The 19,490-nt window shown below is 43.0% G+C and overlaps 1 protein-coding gene across 9 annotated transcripts in view; it reads left to right on the top strand.

The window, feature by feature from the left end:
* The window catches only part of WDR20 (WD repeat domain 20), an 84,120-nt gene that overhangs the window by 39,616 nt on the left and 25,014 nt on the right, over nt 1-19,490 (top strand). For 3 of the 9 annotated variants that reach the window (XM_023205648.1, XM_023205646.1, XM_023205647.1), the window contains exons 2-3: nt 16,091-16,273; nt 18,909-19,001. The exons of 3 other annotated variants lie outside the window; for them this stretch is intronic. In XM_023205648.1, the coding sequence (XP_023061416.1) occupies nt 16,091-16,273; nt 18,909-19,001 (276 nt within the window). The remainder of the gene's footprint in view (nt 1-16,090; nt 16,274-18,908; nt 19,002-19,490) is intronic. 3 more of the 9 variants (XM_023205653.1, XM_023205649.1, XM_023205650.1) reach the window with 1 other exon arrangement.

The following is a 19,490-nucleotide window of genomic DNA, read 5'->3' as shown; positions in this document are numbered from 1 at the left end:
GTGGCCGGGTGCAGTGGCTCATGCCTGTAATCCCAGCACTTTGGGAGGCTGAGGTGGGCAGATCACCTGAGGTCAGGAGTTTGAGACTAGTCTGGCTAACACGGTGAAACCCCATCTCTACCAAAAATACAAAAATGAGCCGGGTGTGGTGGCATGAGCCTGTTGTCCCAGCTACTTGGGAGGCTGAGGCGGGAGAATTGCTTGAACCCCAGAGGCAGAGGTTGCAGTGAGCCGAGATCGTGCCATTGCACTCCAGCCTGGGCTACAGAACGAGACTCTGTCTCCAAAAAAAAAAAAGTTTCATTTGTGTGTTTTCCAGATCCTCAGTGAGTTCCTTGTAGGAATGGACCATGTTTGTGCACCTCTTCTCCCTTTCTTCCCTTATACCAGTGGTTCTCTTAGGCCTGGTCCCTGACCAGCAGTATCAGCATCCCCTCAGAATTTGTGACAGTGAAGATTCTGGGTCCTTGCACTTGAACACTGAGTCAGGACCTGTGAGAGGAGAGCGGGCCCAGCAATCTGTGGTGTAACTGCCATGCCAGGTAATTCTGATGGGCTAGTTTGAGAACCACTGCCTTATAGGATCTAATATAGGTTTACCTCACAGCGAACACTCAGCTCACTGACTAATTTGTAGACTCTGCTAATCACTGCTGATTTGTTTCTATCTCATAGCTGCCATTTACTGAATAGTTCCACTGGGCTAGGCACTGAACTAGGTGCTGTCACATGCATCGTCCCTTACGATCTCACAGATACTTTGCAGAAGAGGGAGTGGTGCGTCCCATTTTATATAGAGATGAGAGAGGGGAGTCTCTGAGGGATGTAGTAACTTGTCCAGGCTACACAGCTGGTAAGTGGCAGCAGGAGATTTCAGCAAGGCCTGTCAGACTCCAAAGCCTATGTTCTTTCTAGTACCCCATGCTGCTTTTCACGTAAACTCTCGCTCCCAGAGAATTCATGTGGCTGTCATGTGGTTTTATAATAAATGGTTGTAATACCTATATTTCTAGATTTTTCTCATCGTATACTTAAACCACCCACTAAGCAGCAACCTTTCAGCTTTTTAAAAAAAAGACTTTTCCATTTAATAATATTCATTTATTTACAGTGTGTCAGAATTAGGAGGTATTGTGAAAGAGGCCTTTGAGATCATACTCTACCCTCTGTATTTTCACAGGTAGAGCCATCGTATGTGCTACTTTATCTTTGTCTCAGAAATTAAACTTTCATTGAGGTGTAAATTGGCATACTACACAGTTTTGACCTCTAAACTTCTAACTTTTTTTTTTTTTTCTAAAAAAAAAAAAAAGAAAAAAAGGAAATGAGGTCTCACTGTGTTGCCCAGGCTGGTCTCGAACTCTAGGCTCCAAGTACTCCTCCCATCTCAGCCTCCCAGAGTGCTAATATTACAGATGTGAGCCACCACGCCTGGCCTGAATTTATAACTTAAAAACATTATGCTACATCAAGTTCAGTAAAATCTTAACTGATTGGAAAGAGTAATTTTATTGGTTTAACTTTGCCTTTCCTCACCCCCTCATTTTCAAATCCCTCCCCTCATATTTGTACATACATTTTCCAACAAGTGGCTAAATATTAACTTTTATTTTTAAAATGCCTCGTAAGGAATCAAATACTTATTTCCATGCTAACTCACTGTAGTTCTTGGTTTGAATGCATTTAAAAAAATGTAAATTGATACTATTAATAATGGTAACAGTTACGTCGGTACGGTGGCTCACACCTGTAATCCCAGCACTTAATGAGGCTGAGGCAGGCGGATCACTTGAGGTCAGGAATTCAAGACCAGCCTGACCAACATGGTGAAACCCTGTCTCTACTAAAAATGCAAAAATTAGCTGGGCGTGGTGGTAGGCGCCTGTAATCCCAGCTAGTTGGGAGGCTGAGGCAGGAGAATCACTTGAACCTAGGAGGCGGAGGTTTCAGTCAGCTGAGATTGCACCACTGTACTCCAGCCTGGGCAACAGAGCAAGACTCTGTCTCAAAAACAAAGCAACAACAATAATAATAATAATAGTAATAACAGCCAGTATTTACATAGCAGTTACTTTGTTCCAGGTATGATTCTGATCACTTTACATATTTTAACTCCTTTAATCCTCGAACACTGCCTATAGCAGGGTCACTATTTTATTATCCCCATTTTCCCATTTTGTGGAAGTGTTGGTACATAAAAGCAAATAGCTTGTTCAGGCTCACAGGACAGAATCTGAAGGCATCCTGGCTCCAGAGTCTCTGCTCTTAACCACTCTTTAGAGTGTCTTGCACGTTTTCAACCAGAGCTTTCTCTATATAACATATCACTTTACACTTTTAAAATAGTGTACTATTTATTGCAACTCCTGGGTTCAAGGGATCCTCCTGACTTAGCCTCCGGAGTAGCTTGGATTACTGCTTGGGGTCAAGAATTTTGTAAGAATTTTGTGAGAGCAGGGCAAGTACTCAGGCTTGCTGTGGGCAACAAGAAAAGTGGGGACGTTGCGTTATTTTGGGTCTCTTCATATTTAAAAATAAATCTAGTTGTAGTACACTACACGGAGGAGAGATCAGATCTTTCTATGTCACTTGAGAGATTCTCTTTTGGTTTGTAGCCACAGCTGCTGTCTATGAGACCTGCTGGTATTTGGAGCTTTACCCTTTGTCATAACCATCTGTACTAGCAAGCTGAGGGGCTGGCCTGCATTTCTTAGCTTTCCATATGTGTGTACCCTAGTTTAAAATTGCTGCCTGTTTCTGCCATCCTTGTCTTTGCATACAGAATTTTGCATACATCCTCGCTGACCAGAGTTTTATTGATGAGTATTTGACTGCATGCAAAGGGATGATTTTCCTGAAGGTGGCCAAAAGATTTGGAAAGAGCTGTGGATGTGGGCTTTGGCATTAGTTCATCAGGACACATTCAGCTTGAGAACTTTGAATTATCAAGAGGCAAGCAACTCATGTCTTCCTGTACAGTTGCTGTCTCCTGAAGAAGGCTGGCAGCATTCAGAACATAAGTTATGAACTTTAACCAAAGGAGTGTCATTTGGTTTATCCTAAATTTAATGAGTTTGGGAAAGTCTTCTGTAGTTCATCGCAATGTGTTATAAATAATAGAATAGTTTCAGGTTCTGTCTGGTAGTTACTGTCTGATGTGGAAGCAAGAAGACCACAGGTGAGAGGAGAAGACGACTGAGAAATGAGGGCTTTGGGTTAGGTTACCTTAGTGCTTTTCCTAGTTTCCTGGGCATGGTGCATTTACAGTGAATGAGACCAGAGCTCCGAGTTGAGCTGCTGTGTTAATTGGTTGTATGATTTTAGGCAGTTTACTTCTTTGGTCTGAGTTGCAGCATCTTGAGAGCAAGTGTGACTTTTTTTTTTTTTTTAAATGACCATTCACCTTAGGTGACTTTTTAAAGTGCCACTCCAGCTTTGTCTATTCTCTGATCCCCTGATGTAAGACTTAGATTACCTACATTCATATAAGATTTTTGTATATTATAATTATATTACAGAATTGTTCACACTGGGAAATGAGTTGCTTCTGTAGTCTGCTTCTTTGGTAATAGCTTTATATTTAACTTTTAGCTAGTAGTTGCAAAATTTTAATTCCATATATTACATCATATGAGACTGCAGTGCGTTATACAAGATCATGAGTGGTAAACTTAGCATAGAGCATAGTCTAGCACGTGTGGAATTGTTGACAAGTATTAGCTTTTGGATTATGGTTGGTTTCAGCCTTCAGTGTGGAACTTCCTATTCAGTTCTAAGTGGGTTGGCCTGCTAACCTACATTTTCAATACAGCACTGTCCCTGTGCTAACCTACATTTTCAATACAGCACTGTCCCTGACTGAGATGACGAATACACCTCCTTTCCCTTTCAGCGTAATATTTTTATTTCAGGTCTCAATATTTTAACTTCTAAATGCTAAAAATATTACTGAATACTTGAAAACAAATTTCACTGTGTAACCCTTTTAGCTGTTTCTTCTGGATTAAGGGTAGTGTAGGATTCGGTTTTCCTAGAATCTTTAGAAGACTGTAAAATTGGTGATAAATTCTCAGTTCAGTTCCTATGAAAAAGATGTGGATTCATATTATAAATATACATTAGAGAAAAAACAGGGAGCTAAACTTGGAACAGATTGGATTTCCCAAAGAGGACTCTGGGGAGAGCTATCTTTATTTGCCACTGTAGCAAAGTAAGAGCACACAGTGAGCTGTTCTAGCGCTGAATGCTATTTGAAGAATAAAACAAAAGAACTAGCCATGGCTTCCTCCTCTGTTGCCTGAATGGTTGGCTTCTTTAAGTAATTTTCCTGGCCTTTTTCCTCTCATTGAGTGATGTCACTGATGCCACAGAAAGATGCGTAATAGACTCCTATGGTCTTAATTGGTGTGAAACTTTATGATTTGACCTGTTAGAAATATATTATCACCTGTTGATCTATCATTCCCATTCACGCATTTGCTCAGTGTTACAGTAAGCTTCCTTTTATTGTAAATTTTACTGTTTATCAAGTCACAGATTTTTCTGCGACCCAGAAGCTCCCAAAAGCGCTGGGATTACAGGTGTGAGCCACTGTGCCCGGCCTATACTTTTAGTATAGAAATTTAGCTATAGAAATTTTAGTTATAGAAATTTCCCAGTTTATACAGAAGTAGAGAAAATAGTATAATGAACTTTCATATACCTGTCTCCCAGCTTCAACAGTTAATGATGTATGGTTAAGTCTCATTTCATGTATTATCTTATCCCCATTGGATTATATTAAAGCAAATCCCAAACATCATGTCTTTTCTTCTGTATTTAAAAAAACTTTTTTTAATAGAAATTTTAATTTTTTTTTACTATGTTGGCCAGGCTGGTCTCAAACTCCCGCCTTCAATCAATCCTCCCAACTTGGCCTCCCAAAGTGGGAGGATTACAGGCACAGGCCACTGTCCCTGGCGTCCTGTATTTTTTTTTTAAGAGTTTGGGTCTATGTTTTCCATGCTGGCCTTGAAAACATAGTGAAAGAAGTTTATATTTGAACACAGGCTGTTCCTTGACAGATGTGTAAGTATTCTTTATGGTTGATTTCTTGACTTATGAAGGTCTATTTCTTGTATTTAATCTAGTTTTAACTTTTTTTTTCTTCCTTTTAAAAAATTTTTTTGTAGAGACAAGTTCTCACTATGTTGCCCAGGCTGGTCTTGAACTTCTGGACTCAATTTATCCTCCTGCTTTGACCCCCTAAAGTGCTGGGATTACAGGCATGAGCCGCCATGCCTGGCCCTTTAAAAAATAAACAGCCTGGGTGCAATGGCTCATGCCTGTAATCCCAGCACTTTGGGAGGCCGAAGTGGTCAGATCACTTGAGGTTAGGAGTTCAAGACCGATCTGGGCAACATGGTGAAACCCTGTCTCTACTAAAATATAAAAATTAGCAAGGTGTGGTGGTGCATACCTGTAATCCTGGCTACTTGGGAGGCTGAGGCAGGATAATCACTTGAGCCTGGGAGGTGGAGGTTGCCGGGAGCCGAGATGGTACCACTGCACTCCAGCCTGGGTGACAGAGTGAGACTCCATCTGAAAGAAAAAGAAAAAAAAAAAAAAAAAAGAAAGTTATGGCCTAAACATATTTTTAGGTTATTTGAGGATATTAGACATATATGACGAATGACTAACAGCACAAATGCCAAGTGAGTAGTTGTAGTGATGAACCAATGCTATTGAACTTCCGATGAAGGCGAGATCAAAGCTTTTCCTCACACTAGTATTTAGAAGATCAGCTCTCTGTTACCCGAACTGATTTGAGGCTGTATTCTTCAGCTGATGCCTGGTTGGATGAGAGAGTATTTGAATTACAGAAGCCAAGTCAAGCATTTTGGCCACTTTTTTTTGTAGCTGATCTCCATTAATGTTTAAGATACGTTTAATGTTCTCTCACTCTAACTCTTTCACTTCCTGTTTGAAACACAGCAGTGCATTATGTCCAAAATGCTGTCATTTGATGTAAAATTACTGGTACATGTGTCGTTTATTGAAATTTTACACATTACAGATTCAGTAGCTTGTTGTCTAGTGGAAGTTGGGTGATTGAAAAGGGAGTAACAGCTAGATATGGTCAAAGGTGAAGTCGTAAGCATTGTGAACTTTGGGCAGATCACCACCTCTTCCTGGGCCTCGGTTTCTCTGTAGGATGGGGAAATGGAAGTTTGTAGGCCCTCTGCACAACTGGGGACTTAGGGCCTTTTTCACTTAGGATGGGAGCTCTTCTGCCGATTATTGCTTATGTTACTCAGCAACTTGAATTGGAAATTTAAAATCATTTATGTGCTCTGCTGAATATAATGAGCCCATGGATGGTCCAAAGGTTAGAACAACAACAGTATAGTAGTTAGGCAGCACATAGGAATTACTCTCTGCTCTGTAATGCTCTTTAATTTACCAGTGTTGTCTCAGCACTTTCAGAAAGGCATAGAATTCTCCCTCCTATCACTGTTTAAAAATTTTTGTTCTAAGAATTTGAAATCATCTTTTGCAGAAATGAATGCATCTTGCCTTTTCGTTAGTGTGAGATACTAGTATTCCCTTTGGAATGGGAATGTGTATTCCTATGCATATTTAACAGAAGGGTTCAATAAAAATAGGTTATTTGAATATTTCAGCATTTTAATGTGATGAGATCTAGTGTTAGGATGTGTGCAAATTGAATTTAACTTGATATTTATTCATAGCTTTTCTTTAATGAAGAAATCAGTATTTGATTAGCCTAAGGAAGCTTCACAACAGCCATTTGTGGTGACTTGCCTCACGATAGGAGATCTGACCTTACGTGGAGTACAGCATCAGAGAATGAAGAGCTGGTAAAGATGTTGCAGTGTAGCCGTTTTTAAGTTCATCTTTAAGAAGCTACTGTGAAGGAAGAAAAGTAGATTTTAATAGCTGGCAGTTTCTAAATGATAGGCTGCCTTAGGAAAAAGTGACATGTGAGAACAACAAAAGCTTGTTATTTCAGCAGATGCTTGACTGAGGGTGCTAGGCCAGGGAAGATGCTGCCACAGAATGTCCGCCCTGTGCTTGTTCCTGCTTTCCGCTGGTGGCCACCCTCTCCCCACCCATTGCAGAGCTCCAAAGGAGGGGCTTTTACTGGCCCCTGGGAGAAGCCGTCTAATGAGCAGCAAGCAATTCCAGAGATTGTCATTGTGAAATTTTTACTTAATGCATGTTACGCCCTTTGTGACTGTGTGTCTCTTCTCATTTTGGGATGACATGAAAGTGATGTTCCACACATCTTACATCTTGCTATTTGCTGACGTTTGACTCGTTGTCCTGCCTGCCTCCCCTCTGTCTAGTTCTCTGTGCCGCCCCCCAAAGCCTTGCTGTGGCTAAACACAGCCCCTTGAACGTGGGTGGCCAGGGCTCATTCCAGGTCAGAGCCCATCAGAAGCGTGCTAGAGACAACACACCAATGATTGGTCTTTAGTGAAGGGGATGGGTTTGGAATGCCAGGCGAGTGTGGGTTGTACTAGTATGTTTGAGAATGAAGGAGGAATGGAAACTAAGAAAGAGAAGCTACTGTTTTGTTTTGGAAGATTATATTGGAAGGAAAACCCGCTGAAAGTGGGCTTCCACTGCTGGTGTCCTTCTCCAGGAAATTTAGGTCAGAAAGAAACATCTCTGTTTTTCCTTATGTCTATTTCTTTGAAGGTATTAATGAATGATGAGAATTTTCAAAGCCTGTATGATAAGTAGCAAGTCCTTATGTATTCAGAAGGAAACTAATGTTTTCTGAGTGCCTTTTAAGTGCCAGGGATTCTCCTGGGACTTATATTATTTCACTGTAATAAAATAATGCTGTGAGGGAAATGATTGAAAAGAAGAGGTAGATCTGGAATCTGGGCCACACTGAGATGGATTATTTGAGTCCCACTTCAACAAGCCTAGGAACATGGAGTCACACAGTGGTAGAACTGTAGAACTAGGTGCCACCTCACATGTCTTCTGCACCACCCCAGCAGTAGAAGGTGGTGCAGTAGAAGGTGCATGGGCTGGAATTTTGATGGCCAGACTCTACCACTAGGTTCCTCTGGGCGGCTGATTCTGTTTTCTTATTTATAAAATGGGGGTGACAGTTGTACTTACTGCATAGGTTTGTAGCGAGGTTTCAAAAAACTGATGCATGGAGGTGCTTTGTAAACTGTAAAGTGATGTACTAGTATTTACTGATGGAGACTGTTTGTTTTCATGGATGGACACCCAAGAAGGCATTTATTGTTAGCATTTTGGTCAGCAAAATAATTATCAAGATTGCGCCACTGCACTCCAGCCTGGGTGACAGACCGAGACTCTGTCTCAAAAAAAAAAAAAAAAAAAAATTGTATGTTTGCTTTTATATACATTTGGCTGTAGGTCTCTGGGTTTCTATCACTTTACTATTCTTTCCCTCCGTTTTCAGAATTGTTTCCTTTCTGTGAGAGATATTCAATGATAACCTTCTGTGTGCCAGGCCCTCTCTTAGATGTTGGAGACAGCGAGGTGAATAACAGATAAGTTCTTGTCCTTTTTGAAATGAAACACTTGAAACTGTACAGTTGATTACTGTTTGTTTTACCTATGAGCATAGGTGACCCAAGCCTAACTGACTTACGTTTCTGACATACATATATTTTAAACAAGTGTTAGGCTCTTTACATATTGTTAATGCCAACTGTTCAGATATTTTGGTTGGAACTATTGAATTGAAGAGACCATGAGGAGCATGGATTGTGTGGGTATTTCCATAAGATAAACCTGGTTTTGTTGCCCCTTCAAGGGCAGCGGTGGGACTGTGGAATTGGCATCTGTGTGGTGCTCTGCAGCTGATTGTTACTTGAGCATTAAACTGTTCGCCTACACATGAAGTGTGGGCAGTTGAAGATGTTTGAAAATCGCTGTGTGGTATTTTTGCCATTAGATCCACCCAGTTATTTCCCATTATGTTGAAGAAAATTTTGGTTAAATAGTTGAACTTTGTTCAAAAGGTGAATAACAGCTGTGAGTGGCCAAGGTCTCTCTTCATCTTCAGTGTCTCCTCCCGACCCTCCACCCAGGTTTCACCAGGATGACAAGCAGATGTGGTCCAGCCCTAGGCCCTGTGTGGACTAATCAATCCCTAACAGGCACTAGCAGCCCCAGGCCTGACTAGGTTAAAAGTTCCACCAAGGGCCGGGCACGGTGGCTCACACCTGTAATCCCAGCACTTTGGGAGGCCGAGGCGGGCAGATCACGAGGTCAGGAGATCGAGACCATCCTAGCTAACACAGTGAAACCCCCTCTCTACTAAAAATACAAAAATTAGCCGGGTGTGGTGGTGGGTGCCTGTAGTCCCAGCTACTTGAGAGGCCGAGGCAGGAGAATGGCGTGAACCCTGGAGGTGGAGCTTGCGGTGAGCCAAGATGGCGCCACTGCACTCCAGCCTGGGCGACAAAGTGAGACTCTGTCTCAAAAAAAAAAAAAGTTCCACCAAAAAAACCTGTGGAACAGTCTTTGCAATGTGGTTTATTTTGGATCTGAAGTTTTAAGATAGGCCCCTAGTTGTCCCACTTCTTTTCTAGTGGGTGATCCTTTGTGGCTGTTGGAAGTAATTTCTTGGTCACTTTTGGTCCCTGTTTTGGTTGTCTGAGATGTGGTCAAGAGGAATGATAGCACTACAGTCGTTCTCTTCTGATTTTCAAAATGGCTTATGGCAACCTTTGATGCTGCTCAGACTGCTCCAGCTAGTTTAGATTAATTCATTCAGGCTGTCAGTGACTCAGCAGCCTCCTGGCTTCTTTCTTGTTTTTAAAAGGAGCTGGACTTTCACAGTATATGGAATATAGTTAGCATATTGCAGCTAATAAGTGTAGCACATGGTGCTAGGCATCAGTGAAGGGGACTGGAAGAATGTCACATAGGCTAGGGGGGCCGGGGGCACATGACATCTCTGCTTTTGTGAATGTGATGGTAGGGGATGTTTTCTGGGTGAAAGAAGGAATGGCAGGAAAGGCAAGGTGTCAGAAGCACAGGCAGCAGCCAGGGTTCTTTGGGGTAATGTGTGTGGAGGGACGGGGGTGATGAAGCCACATTGGGCAGCCTGTGAGTGCTAAGCTGTAGGCCCTGCAGAGCCGTGGCAATGGTGGAGTGGGGGAGTGACCTAAGGCTTCCCGAAGATGCATCTGCAAAGTGTAGGCAAATTGCATGGGATTAGAAATGGGTGGAAGGAGACTGGCGCAGAGCTAGAGAGGCTGAGCGAGGCTGGGGAAACCCAGGCTGGATGAGGGCCCTGAAGCTGTCCTTTGGGCAGGGGCGCCAGGCAGGGGACCCAACGGAGCGCCAAGTATAAAGCTGGTTGGGGTGGGGCTTAAGGATGGGAGGAGTGGACTGAGGAGGTAGAGAGGTAGAGCATGCTTTGGGTGTAGGCCAGGTGAGTTTCTGGTCTGCCTGCATTAGGCATTTGGTAGCTATTAGCTATGCCAGTAAAAGGATCTTTTACTTTTCTGGCAAGACTCTGCAAGACCAGTTCTCTCTTAGGTGATTCTCAGGTGGGGATGTGAAATTTAGGGAAAATAAAACTACCTTTATTACCTACACTGTCTCCACCTGATTCATTTAATCAGGCCCCAGCTGGATACTCTGCTGGGGCTGGAGACCAAATACCCGATTCTTAAAATGAGTAAGAATGTTTAATAAATCAGTTCTTCTATAAATTCATGTTTATCTGTCAGAATCTGAGTGGAAAAAAAATTATGTTGAAGAACTTAGGTAATTGGTAATAGTTAGGATGCAAACCATTTTTTGAAATCCCAAAGTCTGTAGAGTCTATCAGAAAGCTGAAAAAAACTAATTTCGTGGAACTATACAGTGGTAACTATTTAATAAATTTCTCCTTAAAGAGTTTTTATTATTTTATTTTAATTGATTATAACAGACATAAAACAATTCTGAAGTCATGTAAGTGATTAAATATTAAATGTTGTGGAACGAATTAAGTACTTGAGGATTGAGATAAAGGAGCAGCACGAAGAATGGTTGGGAAAATCCTTGCTGTGGGTGGTGGGACTTGAACTGACGGGCAAGGTTTCCTGGGGAGGCAGGCAAAGGAGACTGTCCCTACCAAGAGGGTGACTTAATGAAGCCAAGAAAGAGGGGATGTATGCTCAGGCCAGTGTTCATGAGTTGTGTGGAGGGCCAGTGAAGGGTGGAGAGGCAAGATTGTGTAGAGCTGATGAGAGCACAACCTCATGACCCTGAACTTACTTCCAGGTCCCTCATCGGTGTAATGTGGAAACATTAGTACCAGCTTTGAGGGGTGACTAGGATTGGATTGGATGATGAGTGTAAAGTTCCTGTTGCAGGCCTGGCACATAGAAAGTGTTGACTAGGCCAAGCGCGGTGGCTCACGCCTGTAATCCCAGCGCTTTGGGAGGCCAAGGCAGTTGGATCACCTGAGGTCAGGAGTTTGAGACCAGCCTGGCCAACATGGTGAAACCCCATCTCTACTAAAAATACCAAACAACAACAAAACAAAAAATTAGCCAGGTGTGGTGGCAGGCTCCTTTAATCCCAGCTACTCAGGAGGCCACGGCAGGAGACACTTGAACCCGAGAGGCAGAGGTTACAGTGAGCCGAGATCACACCATTGCACTCCAGCCTGGGCAACAAGAATGGAATTCTGTCTTAAAAAAGAAAAGAAAGAAAGTATTGACTAGACAGAAAGTAATATTGCTGCTGGGGAGGATGGGGGTGAACCCTGGAGGGCAGGGGTGCTAGGTACTTTTTCCTACTTTGACTTGATAGAAATTAGGAGGCCACAGGCCAGGCCCAGTGGCTCACGCTTGTAATCCCAGCACTTTGGAAGGCTGAGGCGGGTGGATCACTTGAGGTCAGGAGATCAAGACCAGCATGGCCAACATGGTGAAACCCTGTCTCTACTGAAAATACAAAAATTAGCTGGGCGTGTTGGTGCATGCCTGTCATCCCAGCTGCTGAGGAGGTTGAGGCACAAGAATTGCTTGAACCCTGAAAGTGGAGGTGGCGGTGAGCTGAAGTCATGCCAGTGCACTCCAGCCTTGGCAACAGAGCAAGACTCTATCTCAAAAAAAAAAAAAAAAAAGAAAGTTAAAAGAAATGAGGAGACATTTTGATTAGAGATAAGATGTAGCTGGAATGAATGAATAATGGTAGCTACCCAAATACTTCTGTGTGCTCTGTGCTTTCTGTGGCCTGCAGCCCTCACCATTGCTGTGCAGGGAGGGGCCTTTGCTTTCCTAGGCTTAGTGAGGGGAAACTTGCACTTTGCCCAAGGCCACGTGGCTACCAAGAGGGAAGGCAGGATTCGAACTTAGGCTTGCCTCGTCGGGGCTCTCTCTCTCTACCAGACTGCCCCTGCCTGGGAAGCCATCTGCCAGGGGTTGATGACCCCATGGGAAGAGGAATAGCTGGCTCAGGTGGTTACTCCTGCTGCTAAAAAGGTGTGTGAGCTCAGAGTGCATATTGGCCGACACCCCATCCCCCCGCCTCCCAGAGGAGGAGGAAATACGATGGTCACATATCAATGGAAATTGAGTTAGAACTCAGGGATGAATGGAAAGAGGACCGGTGCGTGGGACAGATTGTGCTTGGACATGAAGGCAGGCACTGGGAGACCTGGCCTTTCTCTGTCTGAGGTGGGGCTCCAAAAAGCTCAGGCCCAAGAGGAGTCCATAGATTTTTCAGAAATACAATTTTTTTTTTTTAATGGGCACATAACCTAGCAGTCACTTCAGACTTCTTGGTAGTTCTTACTTGGTAGAGGTGACATATTGCCTGGCTGGACTTCTGCTGTTCCAATTTAGTCAGTGCCACTGGAGAGGGATTGGGGAGGGCGGAGTGACCTTAGGTGAGAGAGATTCTGAGTGTTCCTTGGGGCCAGCCAGGTCAACTTTTGTGTCTTCTGGACAGTGCCACTCACACTAGTGTTGACAGACCAACTTTAAAAAAATTTTAGTCTATGTGGATTGATACTTTTGTAAAAATGAAAAGAATTAATAGGAAAAGAAACTGAAAAAAACATGCAGAATACAAACTCTAACTTTTTATCATTAGATTCAACAGATAAAAAATTTGTCAGTTGCCATAAAAGTTTCTAAACTCTTATTCTCAATTTCTGTACTACAGGCAGTGCATTTGACTGCAGACTAATAAACTAGTCCTGGACTGGTACACTTCAAGAGCAGTGACCTAGGAAGAAAGTTTGTTAAGCAAATCAGTAGAATAAACAGGATATTTTTAGAATATTTACCTGATTTTTTACCTTTTTTTTTTTTTTTTTTTTTTTTTAGACGGGGTCTTGCTCTTTTACCCAGGCTGGAGTGCAGTGGTGTAATCACGGCTCACTGCAACATCCGCCCCCCCAGGTTCAAGGGATTCTCCTGTCTCAGCCTTCCGAGTAGCTGGGATTACAGGCGCCCACCACCACGCCCGGCTAATTTTTGTATTTTTAGTAGAGATGGGGTTTCATCATATTGGTCAGGCTGGTCTTGAACTCCTGACCTCAGGTGATCCTCCCTCCTCAACTTCCCAAAGTGCTGGGATTACAGGCGTGAGCCACCATGCCTGGCCCATTTTACCTGATTTAAGAGTAAACATAGTATCTTCTCATTTAAAATGCTTCCATCTTTTCAGTAAAGTTCCATATTGGGAGGCAGGGATGTAAAAACATACCAATAACTGAAGCCAATGTAGTTGTGAGGGGGTCCCTGAGTCTAACCCTAAACTGGTGGCAGTACTTAGAAAAATAGGTGCTTTTACTTCCTCTGTTGTTTCTGAGAAACATTACCTATTCTTTAATTTATATTAGACTGTTTTCTTTGTTAATTTCTGTCTGGCCTTTGACTTGATCTGTGTATTTCAGTGCATAATTTTAGGTATATTCTTTTAGGGGAAAGTTCCCTAAGTGGTAGTTGTTGTCGTTTTGTCTTGCTATGTCATCTAGCCTGGAGTGCAGTGGTGCAATCCTAGTTAACTGTCACCTTGAACTCCTGGGCTCAAGCAGTCTTCCCACCTCAGCCTCCTGAATAACCAGGACCACAGGCGTGCACCGCCACACTTAGCTGATTTTTTATTTTTCCTAAGCAAACTGAAAAAAAAAAAATAAGTCTCAAGAGTTGAATATACTGATATAGTAATTATGTGTAACTTAATTGTTTGTATTTCAAATTGGATTTTTGTTCTCTAGCTGCCAGTTATATCTTATTTTATATTTGTTGGTTTTTTGTTTTTTTGTTTTTGTTTTTGTTTTTGGTGGGTGTCTTCCTTGTTCTGAGATGGATGGCGTGTGGTGTTCTCTCAGGCCAGGTTTCTCTTTTCCTGCCATCCGAGCCTGCTCAGAAGCTGCCTTCCTCAGACGGCCTGTCCGTGGCCGTCGTCCTGGGCCCCGCTGCTCACTCGCAGCACTCGGCAGAGCTGCCTTCAGCCCGCCTTGCTGCACAGCAGCGGCTCCCCTCTGCTGGCCCCTTTTCTTCTCGCTCCAAAGTCAGGACTCCCTTTTGTTTTGTATTGTGCTTTGTATTACACTTTTCAAGGCTCTTTCATGTATATATTCTCTTATTTCATCCTCCAGACAATCCCATGAGGTTGGTAGAACAGAGATTCTCATCTCCGTTTTAACTGAGGTGAGGCTGGGAGAGTGTCCGCATGGCATGCACCCTCATTCCTTTGCCCTGGGGCTCCCAGAGCTGCTTGTTACCACTCAGGTCCGGACTTCCACATGTGCAAGGTTTTGAGTTTGCTCAAAGATGCCTGTAATTTTGAGGTCCTCTTTTCTATTCAGTATTTATATTTGTTATTGGAAAGTCAAACATTAGAATACTTGGTTCAATGTCACAGGCCTCTTTGGAAGAAAGAAATCTTGAGAACCTGAGGGGCGGTCAGTAGAGAACTGGAGCCGGGAGCCCCAGAGGGCCACACATGGTGAACTGGGTGTCGTGAGGGACGAGTTCTGCTTCAGGGTTAGTTGTCTCCACCGGAGATTTCCAGATAAGAGTGGGAGGGGGTGGGTTTCCCTTATTTCACCAGTAAAAGCCCAGCATATTGGGATGCCACAGGACATTTCCCATGAAGAAAAGAATTCTTCTTGAAAGTGGGGAGGGCACGTTGAAAAATCACTGTTCACCCAAGTGAGAAATCATTTGCTCTTGCCTCTCTCTCCCCATCCCCTTAATGGCCAAACAGACCTGGGTTCCAAATCCAGTCCTGCCACTTACTAGGTAGGTATGGTGACGTTGGTCAAGTTATTTAACTTCCCTGAACTTGTTTTCTCATCTGTAAAATGGGTAAGATATTGTCCACTCTGGAGCATTATTGTTAGGATTAAGGACAATGCATGTAAAGCTCTTTGCTTATGGCCTCAATAAGTGAATGTTCCCTGAAACCTAATCCAGAAGAGGGATTTTGACCCAGGAAGGGAGCCACGTGTACAGAGTGGGCTCCAGCAGTGGGTCTTAGACTTGAGTGGGCATCAGAATCACCTGGAAGGCTCTTTAAACTAGGCTTGCTGGCCCTACTCCCATAGTTTCTGATTCATTTAGTCTGGGGTGAGATTTGAGATTTTTGCATTTCTAAGTTCCCACGTGCTGCTGCTGCTGCTTCTGGTTTGGGGACTACACTTTGAGAACCACTGGGCTGCAGGTAACTGGCCAGTGGGCATTTAGGTGCTGTAGATACATTGAAAGCTGAGCTTTTTATGTGGTCACTCTGTTAGACACTGCTTGAAATGCATTTTGAAAATACTGAATTTAGTATCTCAAGGATATTTCCTGCTGAAGTCCAGGAGTCTTTGTTACATATACTTGAAGGAGAATAAGTTGTGAAAGTAACAGTTGTAAACATATTATAGATAGTCTAATAATATCTAATTGGCTAAGGTATGTGAAAGTGCTTTTATAAAATGTTAGATGAATGTTGTCACAACTGAAAAAATATTTTAAATAACTTCGGTTTTAAGATTAAACATCATAATGGAGTATAAAATAGCATAACTTAGATTTCTCATCTCAATGTGCTGTTTACTGTATGTATTTTTCTCTTTCTCCTCCAGGCTGCTGACTTGAGTAAACCAATAGATAAAAGGATATACAAAGGAACACAGCCTACTTGTCATGACTTCAACCACCTAACAGCCACAGCAGAAAGTGTCTCTCTCCTAGTGGGCTTTTCCGCAGGCCAAGTCCAGCTTATAGACCCAATCAAAAAAGAAACTAGCAAACTTTTTAATGAGGAAGTAAGTAGCACCCTGTCTTAGCTGTTAAGAATCCCTTTAAGAGTTGATACATTCTTACCGAGGTTAGTGGGCCTTATTTTGCACTTCAAGCTAAGCCCATTTTTTATTCGCCCAGCCCTCCTACCTAGTATGCCCAAGTTTAAATGTGGTGGATAAATTTGTTGACCTTACCTGTTCTTCCTTGGGGTAACTGTTTTGTGCATTTTTATGGAGCATGCTCAGGTGTCTCTAACAGTTGTTTTAAAACTCTTCTATAATGGAGATAGGGACTGTACTGTAACTCGGTATTTATAATTTAAATAAGAAATTTAGAATTCCAAAGTTGGTTTACATCACCAAAACATTTCATGTAGATCAAAGAACTTGATGACATTTCCTTAGGCTGCTTAAATTGTAGCCAAAGCTTTTGTATGTATGTTTGACAGTTATTTGGCTAAGGAGTACTTCACTTGCTCTTGAAAATAGTTGCTGTAAACTCACCTTTGACATAGTTAGAAATTCTGGCACTTAAAGTTTGGTCACATGACATAGCTTTTGCCAGTGTTGTAGTATGTCCTGGGGTTTCTAGTATCTTCAGTTTCATTCTGGAAAGAGCCTGAGATATCTGAGCTGTCTGTTCAGGAACATGTCAGGGCTGTTAAATGTGGCATATAGAAATTGCCAAGTAGATTATATTTTTTAAAGCTGTTGGAGCATCTTTCAGCCTCAAGTATTGCTCTTTCATATTTAATGTTCTTCCTCCTGTGTTTCAGTGTGACTTTTCTACCAAGTGGAAAAGACTTGCTGAGTTAGAAGCCCTGGGTTCCAGTCTCTACTTGGGACCTTGCCGCTGAGGTGCAAGGGTCAGGCTATGTAGGATCCCCTCCCTTTTGCATTGTTGCATGGTTTGAACATCATTAACTTGGAACAAAAACACATTATAGAATATGGTTTTTAAGAAATAATTTTGTTTGGGGAAGAAAATTCAAATCGACAAATAAATGGCAGTTAAAATTTGGGTTCTTCTGCAGTCGTGGTGCTTGCTGTCCATGCAAATCAGCGTCCACCCAGGGTGCTCCTGTCTGACCTCGCCAGTGGGTTTGATAAGATCTTAGGAACCATGCCGTCTCTTCTAGTTTCCTCTGAGTTGACTGGAAATAAAACTTGCCATCTGGACTGACACACTGTAGAGGAAAAGTATTTAATTCTATTTTGCATTAAAAAAAAAGTGAAGCAGAAAATATTTTATTTACCTGGATGTTTTGTTAGTATCATCTGAGGAAGTGATTTCTAAGTAGCTGGATGATTATTTTTTGGTGCTGGGTTGCGGGAGCAGCACACAAAATTGGCCTCCTGTGCACTGTTAGCAGAAATTGTGAATTTGGAATCATTGTGGGTTTTTATTGTTGAGGTAAGGGGGAGTGTGATTGAGGGGCAGGGATTGGAGCCATGTACAGGGCTGTTCGTAAACAAGCCCCGGAGGCAGCCCTGGCCGAGGATGGCACAGAATGCCGCTTAGAGAACAAGAAAGTTTTGTGTGTCGTGGCAGGGGGAGGGCAGGGAGTTGGAGACCACACGTCCCCAGAGTCTCGGGCTCTGAGAGCACCCAGGCTGCACCAGCCAGAACTATCCCTGCCCTGGTGGCTGGGAGTTGCAGGCTGGAAGGCAGCTCCTCATTCTTCATGATTTAAGCATGAGTTATCTCATACTCATTTTACATTTTATTTGAAAAATTGCTATTTAGCATGCTAGGACTGTGTGTGGTTTAATGCCAACTTGGCATTTACAGCTTGAGGCTGAAATTGATTGCCCTTCATAGTAAGGAAATTCTCTGGCCGTGTGGATACATTTTTTTCAGATTTTGGTCAGAATGTCTAAGAGCCAGGGTCACTGGAGGTTTGTTCCTTAGAGAGTGCCAGGAATGGTGGTAAAGTAGTCATCGTGTCGTGCTTTGCTGTGGTGTGAGATTTACAGGTTTCAAGGCACTTTTACCTATGGCCTCTATGGGGAGGGTGGGCAGTTATTTCCATTTTACAGATGAGGAAATAGTCAAAGAGCATGTAAGTGAATTGTCCAGATCAGGTCGCAAGTTGATGTCAGAGTTGGAACCAGAATTAATTCCAGAAACTCTTATTGGTTACAGGTCCTACCATGCATGGTTGCCAGATCAGCTCTTGCCTTTTTGGGAGCTCGCAGTTTAGTAAGGATGGACAGAGAGTACTGGGCGTGTGTCAGCATAGCAATATGAACAAAATACCAAGGGGTAGCTGCTGCAGGAATTCTTTAGTATGTATCACATAACATAAAGTTTTTTAAAATGTTAAGTTCACTGGGGGAGTTCCAAAAAATGCTTTCAGAAGGTGACATTTGATCTGAGTCTTAAAGGGTACATAGTCGTTAGAGGAGGGTAAGGAAGGCCTTCAAAGGTGGAGGAACAACTAGGCATGTGAAAGAACATCCAGTAACAGCTTGGCCACATCACAGTGTGGGACTTGGAGTGGCAGGGTTCGAAGCTGGAAAGATAAATTGGAACCAGCTTGTACTATAAAAGCCCTTTCATGTCACGTGAAGAAATTTGGAGCTGACACTGGAGGATGTGGGGGGAACCTTTGGCCTTTTAATCAAGGGAGTGACAGGATCAAATGTGTTTTTTTAGAACTCTTGTCAGCACTTGTGGAAGGTGGATTGGAATGAAGAAAGACAGGATGAAGGTAGCAAGACCAGTGAGGAGGCTCTAGTAACTGTCCAGGTGAGAGCTGAGGGCTTGAACTAGAGTTGTGGCCATGGTTTCATTCATTCAGGACCTTGACTACCTGCCACATGCCCAGCACTGGGTCTGCGGCAGCAGCAAAACCTGCCTTCCTGTGACCCCTCAGGAGGGAGGAGAGGTGTAATAGCACCACCCAGACACACTGGTGACCACAGATGGTGACACTTTGTGATGTCAGAGGCAAGAGAGCAGGCCTGAGAAAGGGAGAGAATCACAGAGGTCTACTTTATTTATTTATGAGACAGAGTCTTACTCTGTCACCCAGGCTGGAGTGCAGTGGCGCAATCTTGGCTCACTGCAGCCTTCACCTCCTGGGTTCAAGCTATTCTTGTGCCTCACCCACCCAAGTAGCTGGGATTACAGGCCACCACGCCTGACTAATTTTTGTATTTTTAGTAGAGACGGGATTTCACCATGTTGGCCAGGCTAGTGTGGAACTCCTGGCTTCAAGTGATCCACCCACCTCAG

The sequence above is a fragment of the Piliocolobus tephrosceles genome, chromosome 6, assembly GCF_002776525.5.
Source record: "Piliocolobus tephrosceles isolate RC106 chromosome 6, ASM277652v3, whole genome shotgun sequence".
In the NCBI taxonomy this organism is placed as follows: Eukaryota; Metazoa; Chordata; class Mammalia; order Primates; family Cercopithecidae; genus Piliocolobus; species Piliocolobus tephrosceles.
The sequence above is the reverse complement of the archived record's forward strand: the minus strand, read 5'-3'. Positions and strand labels throughout refer to the sequence as shown.